General features: G+C 38.1%; 1 protein-coding gene across 3 annotated transcripts in view; it reads left to right on the top strand.

The window, feature by feature from the left end:
• The window catches only part of LOC137154613 (contactin-associated protein-like 2), a 309,210-nt gene that overhangs the window by 246,106 nt on the left and 43,309 nt on the right, over nucleotides 1-19,795 (top strand). For all 3 annotated transcript variants that reach the window (XM_067550350.1, XM_067550348.1, XM_067550349.1), the window contains exon 5: nucleotides 2,782-2,901. In XM_067550350.1, coding sequence (XP_067406451.1) covers nucleotides 2,782-2,901 — 120 coding nt within the window. The remainder of the gene's footprint in view (nucleotides 1-2,781; nucleotides 2,902-19,795) is intronic.

The raw sequence follows: 19,795 nt of genomic DNA, 5'->3' as shown, positions 1-19,795 counted from the left end.
CTTTGCCTTCATATAAAGTGCTGGGCTTATCTCCTTCCTTGACTACAGGAATCTTCTCTTCTCTGACTTCCCTGTTTCCTGTGTGACTTCCCTCCTGTTAAGAGTGGCCAAAATGATCTTTCAAACTTGATTCCAACCCTTGTTACTCTCTTATTAAAATACCATGGTTAGCTTCCCTTTGCCAACTGAATTCTATTTAAATATTTTTGCCCCTACTTTCAAAGCTTCTACATAAATCTGACCCTGATTATATCTCTGCTGTTTCTTACTTATTATTAACAGAATCCCTGAACCTTTCATTTCCTTCTTCCCTCTCATTTATGTGCCTGGTTTGTCGCCACTCCCTGTCCCAGTATGCTACTCTTCTCCCTTTCTTCTGTATCATCCTCCTGTCTCCTGTGTGATTAGCTAAAGGAGTTTTGTCTTCAGGGCTATCAACATTTCAAATGTACCCTCATCTGTACTGCCACATAAGTACCCATCACTTCTTAATTATCCCTTCCATTCTGGGAGAATATGAAAAGGAGGGAAAGAAATGTATAGAATATGGGCCTTTTAATTGTTTATAAAATAGCTAGTATACTTTGGGCACTCTGGGAAGGACAGAGTACCTGATGTAATAAGTTACTGCAACAAATTCTCCTTGATTATCACAATCTCTTCATATTAAAAGTCAACGCAAAAAAGTTAAGGTAGATTCTATAATGCATACTAGACATTTTTGTCATTTTAAATGTCTTTTTTGTAGCAATACACTGATGATACAATTAATGGAAATAATTCATGAGCTTGTATTTGTTTAAGAAAAACAACTGAATGAGCCCATTTTTCCCTAAGTCAGAAGGCTAGAGAAATTGATGGAAAGATATTCCACATATACTCCCTATAAAGTCTTATCTACCTCTAAACTCTAGGTAACGAGTGAAACATAATAAATATTAAGTTTATGAGATCTTAAACAGTTTCTCCTTATCTTCCACTGCACCAGTTTAAATATGTGTGATGTAGTATCATAGCACTTAAATTAATAGTGCTTTATGTCATTCCACAATGCATTCAGTGGTACAGCAGATACATACTGAATATACCTTGTTCATTCCTCAGCATCAAAAAATTAAGCAATTTTGCGATGAACACTCCTTCCTTTAATACTGTTAACTTCTTGAAGACTCTGTGGCTCTATTATGGTATGATGTTCTCCATTGTAACTCTTCCCCAAGAGTCTTTTGTTGACTGAAATATGAGTCTATCCAGACTATGTACACTGATCTTCAAAAATCTTTTCAGGAAAAAAAATATTTTAAATTCTTTAAGAATCATGTCTGAAAACAGATGCTCTTTCTGTGAAAAGACGAAATCTGTCAATCTTGGTGTGGCAATGGGGAGAAGGGAAATGGCGAAGTGGAACATTTCACAATTCAATTATGAGAAGTGTCTGCTTTTTGTATAAGCCTAATTTACAAAATTAAAGCATCTAACTAACAAGTAAATTTATCCTGCAATATATTCTTCTCTGTCCCTCTTCAATATAGAAAGATCAGAGAGATTTTTTCTCTTTCTACATGCATGAGCACAGACACTCTAACTTTCAGTTTCTATTTTCATATTACATGAGATTGTAGTTTTTTCCAGCCTCCATTTTCCTTTCTGTCTCATAGTAGTTGCCTGGTGGCCTTTAAACAAGAGGGATCCATCATTTACTAATCATCTAGAGCGCAGCAGAATGCACTGTCCTTATTGACATTTGAAATAAAGCCATTCGTACCAAGGAGATGATTTTGTAGGAATTACCAGCATATTAGGTGGATTTTTAGAGTGGATATGAAATCTGGGTAAAGAAACATTTCATTTGTTTAGGGTTGGTTGATTGATTCCAACCCACAAAGTTATTCCATCTGGTCCTTTGAACAACAAAGAAGTTGCAAATTAGTTAGATATTATTGTTCATTTTTGTTTCCAGATTTGTAGGAAAATATTTCTATTTATTTATTACATACATACAAACAAACAAAAATATATCTGGAGTATTCCAGATATTGCAGTTTGACAAGTGATGGTAACTCTCCATTTTTAGTGTCAACTGCTCTACAGTGGTGAACTCTAAAAATCTGCCAATTTGGCCTTAGATAAGTAATTAACTTTGCCTAAGAATTTGCAGTGTTCCCAATACTTGCTATTCAGAATACTTAGGCATTAGTGGTATAATGTTTCATTTATCTACGGAAAATGGCAAAAGATACCAGGAAAACTGGATGGCAGATGGAAATTCCATTGCATAAAGGATTTTGAGATTTCAAAATCTGGCTTTGTTCCAAATCAGAATGAAACCTGAAAATTTCAAAATTTTCTGTGAAACGAAAATTTAAAAAAAATCAGGTTAATCAAAACATTTTATTCCAATTTTGACTTTCTTTGATTTACATAATATACTGTGTAATACAATTTTTTAAAATGAAATGAAAAGTTGCTTTAAAATGAAAAGTCAAAATGTTTTGTTCTAAAAATATGAAAATGGAACATTTGACATTGGAACTATTTCCCCATTTTTCCTACAAAACGAAAAATGGTTCCATCAAAGTTTCTCTGAGCAGCTCTAATAAACAGTGTACCTTGGAAAAATATTGTGCTTTCTATTAATTTTCAAGTATTAAATCACTGATTAATTCATGGTTCCTGCACTGGTGTGAATTATAAAATGATGCTATGAAGAAAGTTATTGTGATTGGGAACAATTTGTTCCTAGACTTTATTTCCTTATTAGTATATTTTATTTTATTCCAGCTATTTATGACCTCTCCTGTGAAGCATACAAACACTTGGGCAAAACCTCAAATTACTACTGGATAGATCCAGATGGCAGTGGGGCACTTGGACCTTTGAAAGTTTACTGCAACATGACAGGTAATTGTACTGTAATTACTAATTTCATGTTATATTTTTATATAGATGTGGCAAAGAGTTTGGAGACCTGTCTATAATTCATATATCTCAGGAAAATAAAAAAATGTTTGAGTTTTAACAAGAGGCCTGATCATATTAAACCAGCCATGCTTGTTTTGATGGTATCTGACCTAAGTAATTAAACCTTTAAAATAAAGCCCTTAATTATTGTTAAAAGGCCTTTGGCCTAGTCTACTCTTAACATTCAGCTTGACCCTAGGTACATCACTCAGGTGTGTGAAAACTTGACATCCCTTGAGCAACCTAGTTAAGTGGTCCTAACCCCAGTGTACACAAGGTTAGATTAACAGAAGAATTCTGTGGACCTAGCTACTGCCTCTTGGAGAAATGGATTTATTACAGTGACAGAGAAATCCTTTTTGTCACTGTAGGAAGCATCTACACTATGGTAGCATTTGTTTCCCCAATGGACAATATCCTAGAAAATGTAGTCAGCCCCCAAAATCCTACTATGTGTATAAGTAACTGGAGAAAACTGGTTAGCAAGCCTATATCAGGGAGGGCTTGATAAGAAAGTTCTGTGGACTGAGCAAGGTGGTTTTTTGGTCTGGACAGCATGATGCTCACAATTAGACCAAAATGGTTAGAGAGAGAAGATTGCTTTCACGGGTATAAGTTATTCACTTTTCTTCTTTTTCTCCATCACCAAGATGAGGCTGTCGTATCTAGTTTAGCTTATAAAAAAGGTATATCTAGCTATGTTAAGCAAACAATTTCTTTTGTTGTCTCTATTTATAATGAACCTTTGTTAAAATTACTTTTGTATAATTTCGTTCAGACATCCTTAAAGAAAAGAGAACCGATAACCTCTAAAGAGAGGGTACTGAAGGGTAAAGTGTTTTTAGAATCTGTGTCTCCAACCCTCTCTGCCTTGGTCAAGAGGAATGAGTAAAGGGGTCCTATCCCAATGTGTTGCCATCAGGCTGTGGTGGATGAGTATAAGGATAAGAGATTAAAAACAAAGGAGGAGATGAGAGTTGGTTTTGGTCATAGTACTATTCACTCATTTCCAATATTGATATTAATGCAATTTGTCTCAGCCCTTAACTGACACTAGATGATAACCAATACAAAGCTTACTAAAAATTCATCCACTGTCTCGAGCAGTCTTTCCTTATTCCCTGAATGTCCCAAAATACAGGATCCTGTGGGACATCTGCATTATAAGGAGGTTCCAGGATCTATTTGCTTTAGAGTACCCTGACACAGTCTTCAGGAACCAGCAGCATGAATGTAGATACATGTTGTCATGATGAGACACAGGAGGAAAGGCAATCTCTCATTTAACTGGATACTCACCATTTAGGGCTTTCAGAATCATAGCCAGCACTTTGAATCGTATCAGTAAGTTAACAGGCATCCACTGTCAGAGTGCAGGGGATTTTATGATCTAGTGATTCCTGCTCAAGAGAAGAACTGCTATGTTCAACGCTAGCTATAGCTTTTGGATACTATTCAAAGGTAGCTTTTTAAGTAAAAGTAGATTTGAAATAATTTTTTGAACATGAAAAAGTGAATCTATGCAGAGTGAAAGCAGTTTTGACATGTGTTAAAAATATATATTTACTGGTACACACTAGAATAAATAAAATAGTCTCCCCGAACCAGAAAGTAACCAGACAAGAAAATGAAAACCAACCATCTCCCCTTCCTAATAGTATTTTTTTCATGAAAATACTGCTGTAGTTGCCAGAGAGATTGTTTTTAATTGCCGCTGAGAGGGGAGGTGGTCCATACAATCATGAATGAGACGGCACAGGGTCCACAACCTGTTCTCTGCATTAAGATGTGATCCATGAAAAAGTTTGAGAACCCTGCTCTAGCTTAATCACTCCCACCAGGCAATTCCTGTTTAATCCATTTTACTGTAATGTGGATGTAATTCCCTACATAAATGAGATCATGATAGAACTGATTCACCATTAAAATGTGAATAATACTGTGAAAATTGGTATTTAAATAAGTTTTGCCATTCTGCTTTTAAAACTGGAAGGTCTCTCTAAAAATTATTGACCATATAACAGCTTAGCAAAGCATTATTTTTCAATGATTCCTGTATTTACAGACTGTGAATAAAGCCAGCCTTGGTATATTTCAGTCCTTACAGCTTCCTTTATTGCTTTAATGAAAGCAGTATAGCATAGTGGATAGAGCAGCAGACCGGAGACATGGGTTCAATTCAGCATATGTCTTCCTGGATAGAATTCAGTAACTTCCACCTTATATTTTGCTCTAGCAAGATGAAATATTATCTGTAATATACTAATTAAGGTGAAGAGATAAAGTTTAACTCTTTAATGACTCAACTTTCTACAGAAATATCAAATTGATGGTATAAATGATATAGTGATGACACGTATAATCGTCAATATATTACATAATGTGACTGAAAGATTCCATGACATGTTAGAGTATTGACTGACACATTAAATAGGTGATACAAGAAAATACCTATGGCATACATAACTATATTTTTATCAGGTATTTATTGAATAACATAGTTATCTGTGCAAAAGCATTAGTATCCTAAATGTGCAGATTTGTGGCATTATAAATAAAATGTTTAAGGAAAGCTTTCTGTTAGTTGAATAATAACTAACTTTTTCTTAAGGCAAGGTGAAACACAGTCCTCTGTGTATTGCCTATGGACATGGTTAGCATTAACTGAAGGACGTTCTGTAGAGTCCAATGCTTGTCAGATCGAAAGAGGATTTGATCTCTGCTCATTCATCCCTTAAATCAAAGCAGGAATAGATTTATTAGTTTTGTGGAGTCACAAATGCACCACTAGACTTGTGAGTATGAGGGTGACAGTTAAATCTGAAATGCTTTACAAACAGCCAGTACTTTATTTAATAAGCATCTCCATCCCTAGATCCTAAATACCCTTTGTTTGAAACAGACAGATCAGCCATTTCAAAGCCAAAATGCCTGTTTAAATTATCTTGAGAATTCTGTTTAAAGTCTCTCCACTATGCATATTATGAAGTCAAGCAACAAGTTTTGGAACGTAGTCATGTGTCAATAGGGTCACTTCCTTAGAAAAGTTGAAGAGAAAATCACAGTGCATCAGACAGACTTGATCATGTTTCTAGACATAATTTGTGTCAATATCTCTAGACTGTCTTGATTTAGTAGTCTGTATGTATCATTTTGATGAGTTCTGCCCTTCATGGATTTCTCTGTGGTAAACGAAAAATGCTTTGGTTTCTAAAAGCTTTTGGCTAGTCAACACTGTAAGAAAAATCTAAAGAATGCAATGTGTGGAAACTACAAAACCAGAAGAATCCATTGGAAATGTTCTCTAAGAAATACTATTTATATTCAAAGCAAAAATCCCTAATCAAAGCAAAAAACCCAATCATCGTCTCTTAAAATTCTTATGTTAATTCAGTGCTACAATTTGAATTTGTCATACAAAAGTCATGAATCTCTAAAGTCAAAGTTCTCACAGCTAGCCTGTTTGACATTTCATATTTAAATGACTATTCATGGTGATAAATTAGTAAAACTTTTAGAAATTGTGAACATTTTTGGATGTCCAGAAATTGTCCAAATACTTATGAACAATAACAACCATGTGAATTACGGCTTTGCAAAAATATTTGCAAATCAATATATATGCCATTTGCCCCCAGATGTGGCTGGAGCCTTTCAGAAGTGCCCATTTACACAATGTTTTTTAAAAGATGTAACATGACATATTGTACAGTACTTAGTTTGAACTAGTGATTGGCCCAACTTGTAATCTGAATCCAGAATGAAACCTCACCAAAGTTCACCAATGCTCAGGTTCGGCCCTTTATAGAAAGAGACCCAACCTGTGAAATTAGGATGTTTCTCTGAAACTGAGATCTCCCAAAAGTTAGGGGATCCAGTTTGGAGCCATCTCTGGTTTCCACTGAAGTAATTATTACAAGAACTACACTAGAAAAAGCTATGTTGTTTGTAATGTTTGATGTTGATCTAAACTTCATTTGAGTTTATTAGATCTCCAGCCCATTCTCACATGATGTTTGGAATTTCTGAATCCCTGCTCTCTTTGCGCTTGTTCACACTCCTTTGGCGACTCCACTTCCGGTCCTATTGAGAAAGGCAACTGAAGTGGAGAAATAATAGTGGGCAATGATACCCTAAATGTTTTGAATCTCAAAATAACTTTCTGTTCAAGTCAGCTCTTATTTTATCAAAGCCCATTTGTCTATCTCTAGTATTCATACTTAGCCAAAATGTGGCTGCTATGCAAGGGTCTTAAAGGGGAGAGGACTCAGAGGGATCCTAGTTGCTCGTCAAATTGTCTAGGAAGCAGCCATATTTTTGGCTACAATGTGTTGGGTAGAGTCTGACCAGCACTATCTATAGTTCTCCAGATCACTATAGGCTTATATCTGGAAAAGGGGTGTGGTCATGGTCTTGTCACTCCCATCTCATGCTCTGGCTGGTAGATGCAGAGCAGCAATGCTGGGTTGCACAGTCTACAGTTGAAAAACAAATGTAGAGAGTTGAAATCACATTGAGTGTTATTGCTCCTGAAGGCATTAAACTACTGTGTCTTGTACATTGTAGTCATTATCATTGTGGTATCTGAGTACTTGCTGTTGGCTGCTGAAAGTATTATGGTTTTGGGGGACTTGATCATTACTTATTCTTTTCCTTTCCTAGTGCATCACAGGTAGAGCCCTTTGTCTCCACATACTTTGAGAATTCACTAACTGTATCTGCAACCTGTTTCAATCATGCCAGTAATGCAGGAATGTGGACTCCTCCCCACGCCCAGCATTTCATGAGAATGGTACACATGGTAGTTATTGTAATGACATTGTGAACAGGCATTAAACAGCCACAACTGTTGTGCCCCATGATTTTGCATCTTCTTGCCATAAATAGTGGGTAACTGGAGTGCTTTTTTATTATGACATATGTGGAAACATATGGCATGAGTATAAATGTGCCATTCATCACCACATACTTGATGAAAAGTGGCCTGATAGTGGTAAATGTTTAATTCTATTATACATATCTTGTGTAATTGGCTTCTCTGATAGGACATTTTGCCTGAGGACTAATTGAACAAGCTGCCTAATTACAGCACCTTCAGCATTCATATATGTAGGAATTACACAGAGTTTTTCAGTGCTTCCATTCCCCAGTTATCTATCAATGAATTTCCTTCTATGGTCTTTTGGATTGTGGGGAACAAATTAAAAAACATCAGTGCAAAAGCTTTATTTTGCTTACATCGGTTTCTCTTTTTCTCCTCCCCCTTTCTCCTTTTGCTTGCCTTTTTTCTATTTTTTCTTTCCCTCCCCCTTTTCTATCTTTCTTTCCCATTATCTCTTTCTCTCAGCTCTGAAGGGCACATGACATATACTAGTGCATTCCAAGAGGTGCCAGCACTTCTGCTGGCACCTCAATTGCCTAATATGCAGAGCACGGGCATAATCACAGTAAATCTGCTTCGTAAATGCAGAGGAGTTGCTGTGGAGGGAAAAGACAAAAACAAAGTGGAAATGGAGAGGAATGTGGCAGTGATTATTAATGTTCCAGGATCCTCACGATTGGGCAGGGAAACAAAAAACAGAGGCTGGGAAAATGCAGTGATTCCCATAATCACCTATTCCTGGAGAAACACTGAACTTATGGGGAATTGAGGAGTGAGTTCTTGCCTGAGACCAGACATTGATATCTTATTGGAGAACCCTTTATAACACATGTCTCAAGGAATATGCTAGAGGACTGGAGGAGGAGTATTAGCTAACTGCAGCAGACTAGTCAAATGAGAACTGGATAGCTGTAATATAGAGCTCTATTTGAACTCCTCATCTATTAAAGATAGGTTTTGCTATTTACACCTCTGTATCTTTCTGGATCCTGTACCCTAGCAGAGGATCACACTGGGAATCCACATTAAGGCTGTGCTTTCTATAATTCTCTCACTTGCACTTTATGGTCACTTTACTAAAATGAAATGTCTTTTAGAGGCTAAACAATTATATTGCCCTGAATGGGTTTCATTAGATAATGAAAACCAGTGAGGAAATGAATTAGCTATTTTTGATATATTTGGAAACGCTTTCCTTCCCCCCCCCCCCCCTCAACATCTGCCTCCTTATAAAAGGTATCTCTGCTTCAGTGTGTGTCTCTGGACTTTGGGGAAGCAAGTCTGTGACTGAGATGTACCACATCACAGCTTGTAAGCTGTTGGCTTCAGATTTGGCTTTCTGGTTTATGAACCACACAATCTCTTATACCAAGGTTTCCTTGCCCTTATGGGTCATACCCAGGAGTCATTGTTTGAAATGTATGTCATATCAGGACCTGGCTGTTTCTCTCTACTGATGCTGTTTGTCAAGTTGATAGGCAGCAGAATTAAGAATCGAACTACTCAGCTAGAGAAGAGGAATTTAGAAAAGGAGTATATTATATGTACAGGAATAGTTTTCATTGTCATTTTTCTAAAGCCAGCATCAGTGTAACTGAAAGAACTAAGAGTGGATTAATTTAAAGAAATGAAACATTTGAAAATCCTGTGCAAATTGCATAAGTTAATTTATTTTCAAGATACATAATCACACATTTGAACAGAGTATAGTCTGTTTGAAAAGAGACAGAGCAAGAGAGAGAGACAGTCATTCCACTTTGAATCCCTAATCAGTGTTCAGGATGCAGTGCTGTACTCAGATGTTTAATTCGCTAAATTAATTTACCTAGAAGGGCAGGTTAGCAGTGCTGTCCCTATTCACATGAAACATTCAGGTCTTCTTACCTCTTCTTGTTTGCTCTGGCAGTTGTTTTTTTAAAAGAAATGACTCAGCAATGAATGAGCTGCAGCACACATCCATCCTAGTGTGTACACTCACAGACAGTGAGCTGCCGATGCAGGTCCCATGCCACAGCTGAGAGAACTGTGCAGAGAGACTCTCCAATGGCTCCTTTTTAAAGAGTCCTCTTTCTCTTTTCACAGTACAGTTTCTTAGATCATAAACTCTTCAGGGAAGGAACTCTGTGTCTTCCTAGGAGTTTATATAGCACCCAACATAATGAATCACTAAACCTGACTGGGGCAACTATATGCTACTGTTAAATTAACATTATGTTAAGTATAGTTCAGCTACAGCAGCCATACTCTGAGAAATGAGTGTACCTGAGTTCCATGGAGAGACTGTTGTTGAGGGGACATCAGGAAAACAGTCAATGTGAGGAGTTAGGCCGGAAGCACCTCAGCCACATGGACAGAGCATTCCACAAGGTTTAATGAAGTTCTAATTGTTCAGTTTAACCTGCATTCAGCATCACTCTTTGCAAATGAAACATGGCGGCAGCAGTCTCCTCCAGTTCAGCAGCTGGCAGCGAGAGCCGTGGGACTTGGTCTGAAGGGCCCTGGAGCCCTGGATTGTGGAGACACAGATGTAGCCCGGTGAGAAACCTCGTGGAAGGAGAAGTCTGACTGTACACAACCTGGCCATGCTGGAGAATGAACAGCAGGAAAATACAACTATTATTTTATCTTATAGACAAACAAGGCACACTCTGAAACTGACCACTGCCTGAAGTCTCTCAGTAGTCCTAGGTGCCCTGGGGACCTATTGCTCCACAAAGCAGAAGAAGCTGTGGAGTGGCACAGGTTTTTCACTAGAGACCAGTCTGAAGAGGGAAGGGATAGACCCCTGGGTTACTGCCTTGCGCACACTGCCTCCTCTGAATAATTTGACAGACTGAAATTAGGGACAGGATAGTGGCACTTGGGTTCACCAGCTGCTCTGGGAAGCCACCCTCACATTTAACAGATGCATAGATGTGGGACATGTAGCAGAAGCCTCAGGATGAAATTTCTAAGAGTTCCAGAATTATATGCAATAAGACAACAGCAAAGGAGAGCAGGTGGCCAGGATTTCATACGCATTTACTGTGAGATATAGCATGAGTGGGTAAAGAAGTGTCCTGCATTAGGACAGCATTGCAAGGAATACGGCAAGTTTGAATCATTTTAGCAATATGTACAAGAACAGAGTAAGGTCTAGAAAGATTTATTCAGACTTGTACAAGAGAGGGTTGGTACATCAGACTGCAGTGATGACATTATGACTCTGTCGTTGAGTCTAAAAACACATAAAGTTCACACAGTCAGGACAGGAAAGCAACAAGGGATAATGCAAACCTCCATGCATGCAACAATGTAAATAGGGAAGCACCCTGTGTGATTTCAGCTGCTGAGCATGGCCGCTTACAATATGATTCCTTGGGGGAGTGTGTTTGAGTCAAGTTCACCATTACAAAATCAGGCACAATCTAATAATGTACAATGAGAGCATAATGAAGCCTGTAGGAAAATGTGACATCATAGTAACTAATCTGAAAAATAACAGACAGTACCAGTTGAATTTTGTGCTGATAGATGGTAAGCGCATCATACCCCACTTGGGGAATATAGCCATACAAGCCATGGTTCTGATCAGGGTGCAGTGTTGGAATTTTAGAGTTGCAGTGCAAGAAGCAAAAGGGAGAGTCCCATTGGCAATAGAAATACCTTTAAAAGAATATGGGGATGTTTTCAACAGTAGATCCCACAGTTGAATCTGTGTACTTGCCATGAAGGAAAATTCCAGTGGTGCTACATAATCTAGTATGCAAGGAGCTCAAAAGCCTACAGAGCAGGGACTTGATAGCAGCTGCAGAGGCCTGTATAGCCTTGGTAAGCGGCATGCTGACAACCTTTATAATACCATTTGATCACTACAGATGGCTGTGTATGCTGATGGGCATAAGCCCAGCACTAGAGGTTTTCCATAGAAGATTCATCCAAGCACTGAAAGGACTGTCTGGTATGAAAATAACTGCAAATTATATCCTCATTGTAGGTGTAGAGACTAATGATACAGAAGCTGAGCAAGAGCATGACATAAAACTAAAAGCTTTTCTGTAGTGATGCAGGCACAAGAATATAAAACTCAACCCAGGGGAAAAATGTGACTCTAATACCATGAGGACACATACATTGGAGGTTGGTCTGAAAACAGATCCAAACAAGATCAAGGCAGTCAGAGACATGCCAGCTGTAGAGGATGTGAAAGAGTATACATCTCTCCGTAAGATAAATTTTCTGTCCAAATTCTGTCCACACTCGACTCTAGTAGTGGAACATATTCATCAGCTCAGAAGGCAAGATGTTGCATGGGACTGGGCAGGTCGCCAATGAAAAAAATTTCACATACTGAAACACATGATAATGGATGTCTCTATCTTGAAGTTCTACCAGCCAGGAAAGTCACTGACATTCCCATGTGATACCTTGGAGAATAGATTGGGTGTAGCTCTTTTGCAGGACCAGCTGGTTGGTTGTGGTGGTAGAACCCTGTCGGACTGAACAGGGGAACTTCCAACAGAAAAAGAACTTCTGGCTGTGGTATTTGGAGAGGAGCAATTCCATCAGTACACCTACCGCCGCCCAGTAATAATACAATCAGACCACAAACCCCTAAATACAATCATGGCAAAGTTCCTTCTTCATCATCCAAAGACATTGCAGTGCGTGTCGATGTACAAGTAGAGATCAGATGTTGTCCTGGATGGTGGCCAATATCAGTGAGTTAAGGGAAAGGGATCAGGACATAAGACAGCATTTTAATTGATTCACTCTCCTAATTTCAGACTATGAAAATCAGGCTTCAGAAAAGGACATGCAACTACAGGTAGTCAAGAAAGTGATGCTAGCAAGATGACCAGGAAACAAAAAGCCAAGTATGTAAGAATGGAACCATATTTTCAAATTAAAGATGAGCAGAATGGCATCATATTTGGAGGACAGAGCTATCCTCATTATGTCTCATTACATAAGGATATAATGCAAAAAATACTTGCCTGGTATCTGGGCATTGACAGCTGTCTTAAACAGGCTCAGGAGTTTATTTACTGTAATCAATGATAGAAGAGTGTGACACCTGCAGGTCATGTGATAATCACCAGCAGAAAACTCTGTTACCATATCAGCTGTCCACTTGACCATGACAAAAGGAGTGAGCAGACTTATTTGCCTTAAGGAAAAGCAGTACTTGATTACAGTGGACTACAACTCAAATTTCTGGGAGATCAATGGCATTCCTTTTCCAAGAAACAATTAATTGATTGGGAAACTGAAAGTCCACTTTGTGAGTTACGGCATTTAGGGCACTGTAGTCTTCCAGTTTGCCTCAGAAAAATTCAAGGAATTTGCATGCAGATGGGACTTTGACCACCACGCCACCTCTCCAGTGTACCCACAGAGTAATGGTAATGTGCAATCAGCTGTGGAAACAGCTAGGAGACTTCTGCTTCAAATTTCTCGTTAGCTATTTTGGCATACAGGACTATCCCATCACTGGGGTGTCAAAACAGTCTAGCGCAGGTACTGATGGGTTGAAGGACCATAACCCTTTACCAATGAGGGACCTGTTGCAGCCAGAAGGCTAGAGATATCACTGAGAGGAGATGGCCAACAATCAGAGATAGCAGGTGAAAAGTATGACAGGTCGGCAAGGACCTAATGGACCGGGAGACAGGCACGTCATTAAAGAGAAACTAGAAGAAGTGGATTAAAGGAGTTGTGAGGGGTCTAGTAGCACTCAAGTTATACAAGGTGACTACACAAGAGGGACAAGTGATCTGAAGGAAGAGGAGATACTTATGCACCAGAAGACACAACACTCAGAGAGCCTACAGAGATCATAAGAGAATGGAGAAACGGAGAACCAGCCGAAGACCAACCCCAAATGGAGGGGGGATACTCCACAGAGAAATAGTTAGCTAGACTAGGAGACAGATGACAGAGTGGTTACTCTTTCTGTGGTTATCTGTTGAGGAGACCAAAGTATCTCAAAGACTTTATAAGCAGGTGAGACTGTGATAATTACGAGAATCCAACTTGGCTATGTGCTAGCAAGCTCTGACCAAAGGGATGCTGGTTGGGTTAAGAGTCTGGTCATCAGTTATTTTCAGTAATGTTTATACTAAAATGTTTGTAAAATAGGGAAGATGTATCATGATCAGTGGAACTAGAGTGACAGGACCCAGGTTTCCTGGGGAGACTGTTAGTGAGGGAACATCAGGAAAACAGGCAACATGAGGAGTTAGACCGGAAGCAACTCAGCCATATGGACAGTGTAATCCACAGGATTTAATAAAGTTCCACTTGTTCAGCTTAACCTGTGCTCAGCCACACTTTTTAATAACAAAATAAGTAGGGATACTTATTCTTATGGAGCCATTTTATAATGAATGACATCTACCACAGTGGTAATGACTGTTTCCAAGACCCGTACAGGTTTATGAGACAAAATGTGGCTGTATCATACAGTGGTCCCCACTTCCAAATTATTTGTATACACTGTAAGCTGTAACAGAATTTCAGACCCTGGATATCTGTAGCATTATGGGAGTTTAGGCTTAGTGTTCTTGTTTAGAGCAAGCTCTACACCCAGACACTCAGTCACTATACTGGGGTTTAGAACACGCACAACTGAAAGACAGGGAAGAGTAGCGTGCCAAGGCCCAACATGGAGATTCCTCATTAAAAGCAGAGAAGGTGAAATCCAACTAGAGTAGCCATCACAAAAGCCTGAGATATAGATACTACTACATGTACTAGACAGGAACCACTGATCGACCTAAATAAATTTGGAATGGTACTGAAGTACTGTACTGGCTTAGAGAAGTTTCCTTTTTGTATAAAATGTTAGTACTCTCTGATTCAATAGTACTTCCTGGAGACACAAGTCAGGATTACCCAGCATTAATCAACATCTGCAATCTTCCCTCCCTAACTTTAGAATAAAGACAAATGCTTCTGGCAAAGAACATTCAGATTCACAGGGTGCTTTTTCAAATTTAGTTGCAAATGTTTCACACAGCAGCCAGGCAAAAATCTCATATCAACAGAGAATATAGGAAAAACAGAAATTCAGGCTCATTCTTTTGAAATCAATGCAGTAAATCTGGATTTTTTTGCTGGTGCAACACAGTAGCAGCATTTGGCCCATAGAAACATATCTTGATATCTTGCACTGGCCTGAACTCTGATGCAGAGTCCTCAGTTTGCAAATGGACACAATTGCAGTAGCTATTTGCCCCTTATAAAAACCAACAAAAACAAAAAAGAACCTGACATTAATATATATAATAATAGCACAAATACTGTTGTAACACTACCGTAAAATATTGTGTTAAGGACCTTTCTACAACCAGTGGCTGTTTTTGCACTTTTGTGTTCTTACCACTAAAACTTTGGTGAAAGAGTAGTACACTCCTCATATAGCCTCATAGATAAGCCCCTCAAAACTCTGCTTGACAGTAGATCTGGGAGTTCTAGGAAATTGGAGATGAAATTGTCCCCGATGGCTTAATTGTAGCACTCTGTCTCGTACACACATCTTTTATAAGCTCAGACCAGATTCATGACTAAAAGAGGCAATGATCGCTGCCTGAGAAGTACTTTATTCCCAATATTGATATAGTAATTAGCACAGAACTAATCAGACATGTATATTACTTTTTTCACTCACACATTAGAGTAAGAATATAATGAAGAGACAGCTGCTCGAGTTTGGTGCTGGAGGAAAGCCATTCAGAGCCTCTTCAGGTGACTGACAATTGTGCTAGCAACCATGAGGCTTCCATAAATCAAGCAGACTTGCAACTAGTGCTAGAAACAGCTGTTAAATTGACAAAGGCCTCATTCCTTAACCCTGCTTCAGACACTTGTATATATGTGCGTGCGTGCGTGCTTTGATGCCTCTTGTGTTGCAGAAAACATGATAAGGCAGCTTAGAAATAATATACCTATGGGAGCTATGGAAACAACTGCTCGGTGGGTCAGAAGTCAGCAAACTCTCAAAGCTCGAAAGTACTTTCAAGAATTGTCTTTTTGCAGAAAGTTTCTCTAATCCCATGGCATAGTGGCATTCCAAGTGACAGCTTCCCTCCTGAGTGGTACTTTTATCATGATGGTTATGATTCTGTATTACAGCTCTCACGCTAGTATTGAAACCATGCTAGCTACTGCCCATCTCTATTCCAGGCCTCAGGCTCTAATCTCTTTACTGTGGCTTAGAACCTTTATCAATGAACAGAGGCAGGCCCGGAAAGTGTGCCAAGGGCCAGCAAGGAGGCTCCTCATTAAAGCAAAGAAGGTGGAGTCTAGCTACACTAACATCACACCTGAAGTAAGCTGCTATTAGGCCTACTAAACAGGAACTGCTAACCATTTAATACATTTAGCATGCTACTGGAGCAATTAGCTTAAAGAATTTCCTCTAACATAAGGGGTTAATATTTTTAGATCCAATAGTACTCTTTTGAAGGCACAACTTAAACAAAAATGTTGACTATTTCTAGCATTGTTACCTTTATCATTCCGGACAAAGATTTCCGCCCACCCCATCTCGATAACCATGTTAGCATAGTTTAATGCAATAGATGGCTCAGAAGGGTCAGCTGTTTATCTATCACACTTCATATAAAGCAATCTCATGTTAATACATAACATGCTAATACTCTGCTAGTCATGGCAAGGTTTAACACAGTTGTGGCTAACATAGTTTCAACCCCAGTGCTGAAGCTTAGTTTGCTTCAGTTTCCACTTTGCTCCATGCCGCTGCATCTTTTTCCTTCCTTTACTGGGTCTATAATTTATTTTTTCTGCTGTCATCCCCTGAAAGAGGTTGAAATGTGGCCCAAGTCTCAGCATTATGTATGGTTCTATGTGCAAATTAAAGAAAACAAAATGCAATTTTTAATTATGAGCCTACTCTTTGTTTTCATCTACCCACAGACACCATCTTGTTCTCCTGCAGGGCCCCTCCCCCCCCGGCTTCTTTCAAATGTGTTTAACTTTATCTCTTTCTGGGGGCAAAGTCATCTTTTATTCTTTCTCTACCTTATCCTCTTCCTTTTGGTGCCTACTGAAAGACATAAGGAAAAGAAACATGAAGACATTTATTTTCTACTTATTTTGAGCACATATTAAACCTCTCAAGTGTCTGTGATAAGATGGATTTTTAAGGTAATTCTTCTGGGAACTGAAGAATCTCTCTGGACCATTCACCTCTGTTCTGGCTATTGCCAGTGAATACATTCCTTGAAAATTCTTAGCATCATTTTATATATTTGACCATTTATTTTCAGTAAATGTAGTGTTCATTAAGGTTATGAACTAACAATGTGGATGCCAGTTGTGATGACTGTTTCCTAAGAAGAAATTCTCAATAGGAACTAGACTGAGACCACCAGATCTGTTCACATAGACCAAAGAATTGCCAGCAGATGATTATTATATTCAGTCACTAGCAATTTGAGGTAGATGTGAACTAATGACCTAGCAGTAAAAGGTTTCTAATCTTATTATCAATCCATTGAGCCATCCAGTTCCCATAGTTCAGCAATTCTAAAATCTAAGTTATTAAAAAAAAAACTTCTAGATCTTCTGAGAATCACAGTATAGGGTGAAATCTTGGCTTTACTGAAGTCTGTACACAATTTTGTTCTCCTACAGAGCCCTTGCAAAACCAGCAAGGAAACGCATGGTTTCAGTGACATACATACAGTTTTGTGAATAATGCAGCATTGTGTGCTCATCACATTTCCCTCCTCCACTTTCCATAAGAAAAGGAAATAATAAACTATTATGTAATTTGCTAGTTTACCCCCCAAAAAAAAATTAGCACACCAAAAAAACTCCACCACTATATGGACTTTTCTGGAGAGCTTTCATTTTTGGTAAATAAATTTTAAAGAGGGAACCATGTGTCATATTCTCTCATGTTACACTCATACAATCTCCCTGAGATCAGGGAGCTGATTAAGGCCTAATGATACTCTAATTTATACTTAAATGATGAGAAAAATCTGGTACTAAATAATAAATAGGTAGGTCATTAGTAATTTTAGCAGGCGTCTGCAGTCTCCTATTAAAGTTGCAAAATAATTTATATTCTAATCCCATTTTCATATTCTTTACATGCCTTCTTAAATTCATCTTTTTATATGGCTGGTATAAAAAAATAAAAATGTATGTAAAATCCATATTGACATTTAGGAGTCAAGCAAGGTTGAGAGAATGTACTTTTTCCTGTGTTTTTTTAAAGACAATATTTTGCATAATTGGCTAGGTACCTTTTGGGTTTTATCACCTTTCTGCCATAAAAGGCACAGGTCACTGACACAGACCAAACTACAAGCCTAATCAAAAGTCTTTTGGGGTCAATGGTAAAACTACTATTGACTTGAATATACTTCGAATAAGACCAGAGATGGAACCTGATCTGAACCAGCATGGCATCATCCATGCACCCCAAGTTTCAGATCACTAGATAGGAATGTGAACTTCTCCTTCTAATTAAAAATTCTCACTGGTTTTGCAAGGAAATTGTGTGGTTATGACTTCCATATACATATGGAGCCTCAATGTGGAGACAAAATGCTAATTCATCTTCTCCTTAGTAGATATATAATTAAAACACTTTGTCACTGGATTCTAACCAAGTTAAAGTATACTGGACACAAGCAACAAAGAGAGATGCACAGCTGAGAATTTTTTTTCACTAGCTTACAAAAATTAGTTCGGAAGTCAGTACTACAGAAACTGGGGAAGAAAAAGAAGGGGAAAAAAAAGAAAAAACTCAACTGTACAAATTATTACTTTTTTTTTAAGTGGGGGGAGAATGTTATTACAGAAGTATTTTTCTCTTTTTGCAGACTGAGCAAATATAATGTGTTCTATTACAGAGCCTTACACAATGACCTTAACCTTGAGAAAAATTTAATAATGAAAATTGCAACCAACAGAACTGTAAGGTGAAGAATCATTGTTCTGTACATACATCCATTGACTTCACTGACACACTATCAGGGTTGAAATGACCAGGCTCCAAAAAGTGTGAATAAAATGTATGATACTAAACTGTGGCTTGCAGTTACCAGACATGTGGAAAAAATATTTCCTGTTTTGTGCTGGACCATGTTCAGACCCCAGAAATTTAGCTTTTTTCCCCATAGATTTTCATATGAGTCCTTTCATATTGAAAAATGTGAACATTGAATGTTTTGATGTAACAAATGGATATTCATCTGAATAATATGTTGAAATTCCAGCAGTGCTGAGGTTTACACTAAAAAGGACATATTTAAGCCAAACCATGTCAATTTCAGGATTTTGAATAAATGTGTTTTCATGAATTTTCAACTACTTATGAAAGCATTAGTCTTCAATTTTTTCAGATTTTATTGCAAATGTTCCACACAGACCCCGTGCGAAATAACATTTTTATATATTGCATGCTTTATGTTTTTTAATTCTATCACTCTGTTGCCACAATTACTGTCACTAGTGCTACATTTCTGGCAGTTATTGTTTTCATTCTTTTCTTTTTGGATTGTTGCCTGTCATGCACAGCTGTGAAGGTGACAGTAGAAAATGATTTTCTCACATCCACAAGAGCTGCCAAGTTAAAAGGAGAGCTGCTTGGGAGTCCAAGAGTAATGGCTTGTTCCATAGACATATTGGAGTAGAGACATTATGGATGCCTGGATTTCTCAATTTTTGAGAGAGCCTGTCAGCTCATGTTCACACATATCTGTACACAGCACCACTCCCCTGGCATAAATGGTTTTAAACAATGTCTATTGCAAAATAAAGGATATTTTATTAAAATAACATGACTTGTAACTTTAGCAAGTTTTAGTATAAATGTATGATGATTGCCTTATTTCCATGACCAGACTGTGCCTTTTGGTGTAATTTGCCACAGCAAATCACTAGCCCTATCTGTTACCTTTGATTTAGCTTGAAACTGAACAAATGAAAGAC

This window comes from Emydura macquarii, unplaced genomic scaffold, assembly GCF_026122565.2.
Source record: "Emydura macquarii macquarii isolate MOO-44397 ecotype Brisbane River unplaced genomic scaffold, CSIRO-AGI_Emac_v2 contig_1263, whole genome shotgun sequence".
Lineage (NCBI taxonomy): Eukaryota > Metazoa > Chordata > Testudines > Chelidae > Emydura > Emydura macquarii.
This window is presented reverse-complemented; position numbering and strand designations above follow the sequence as displayed.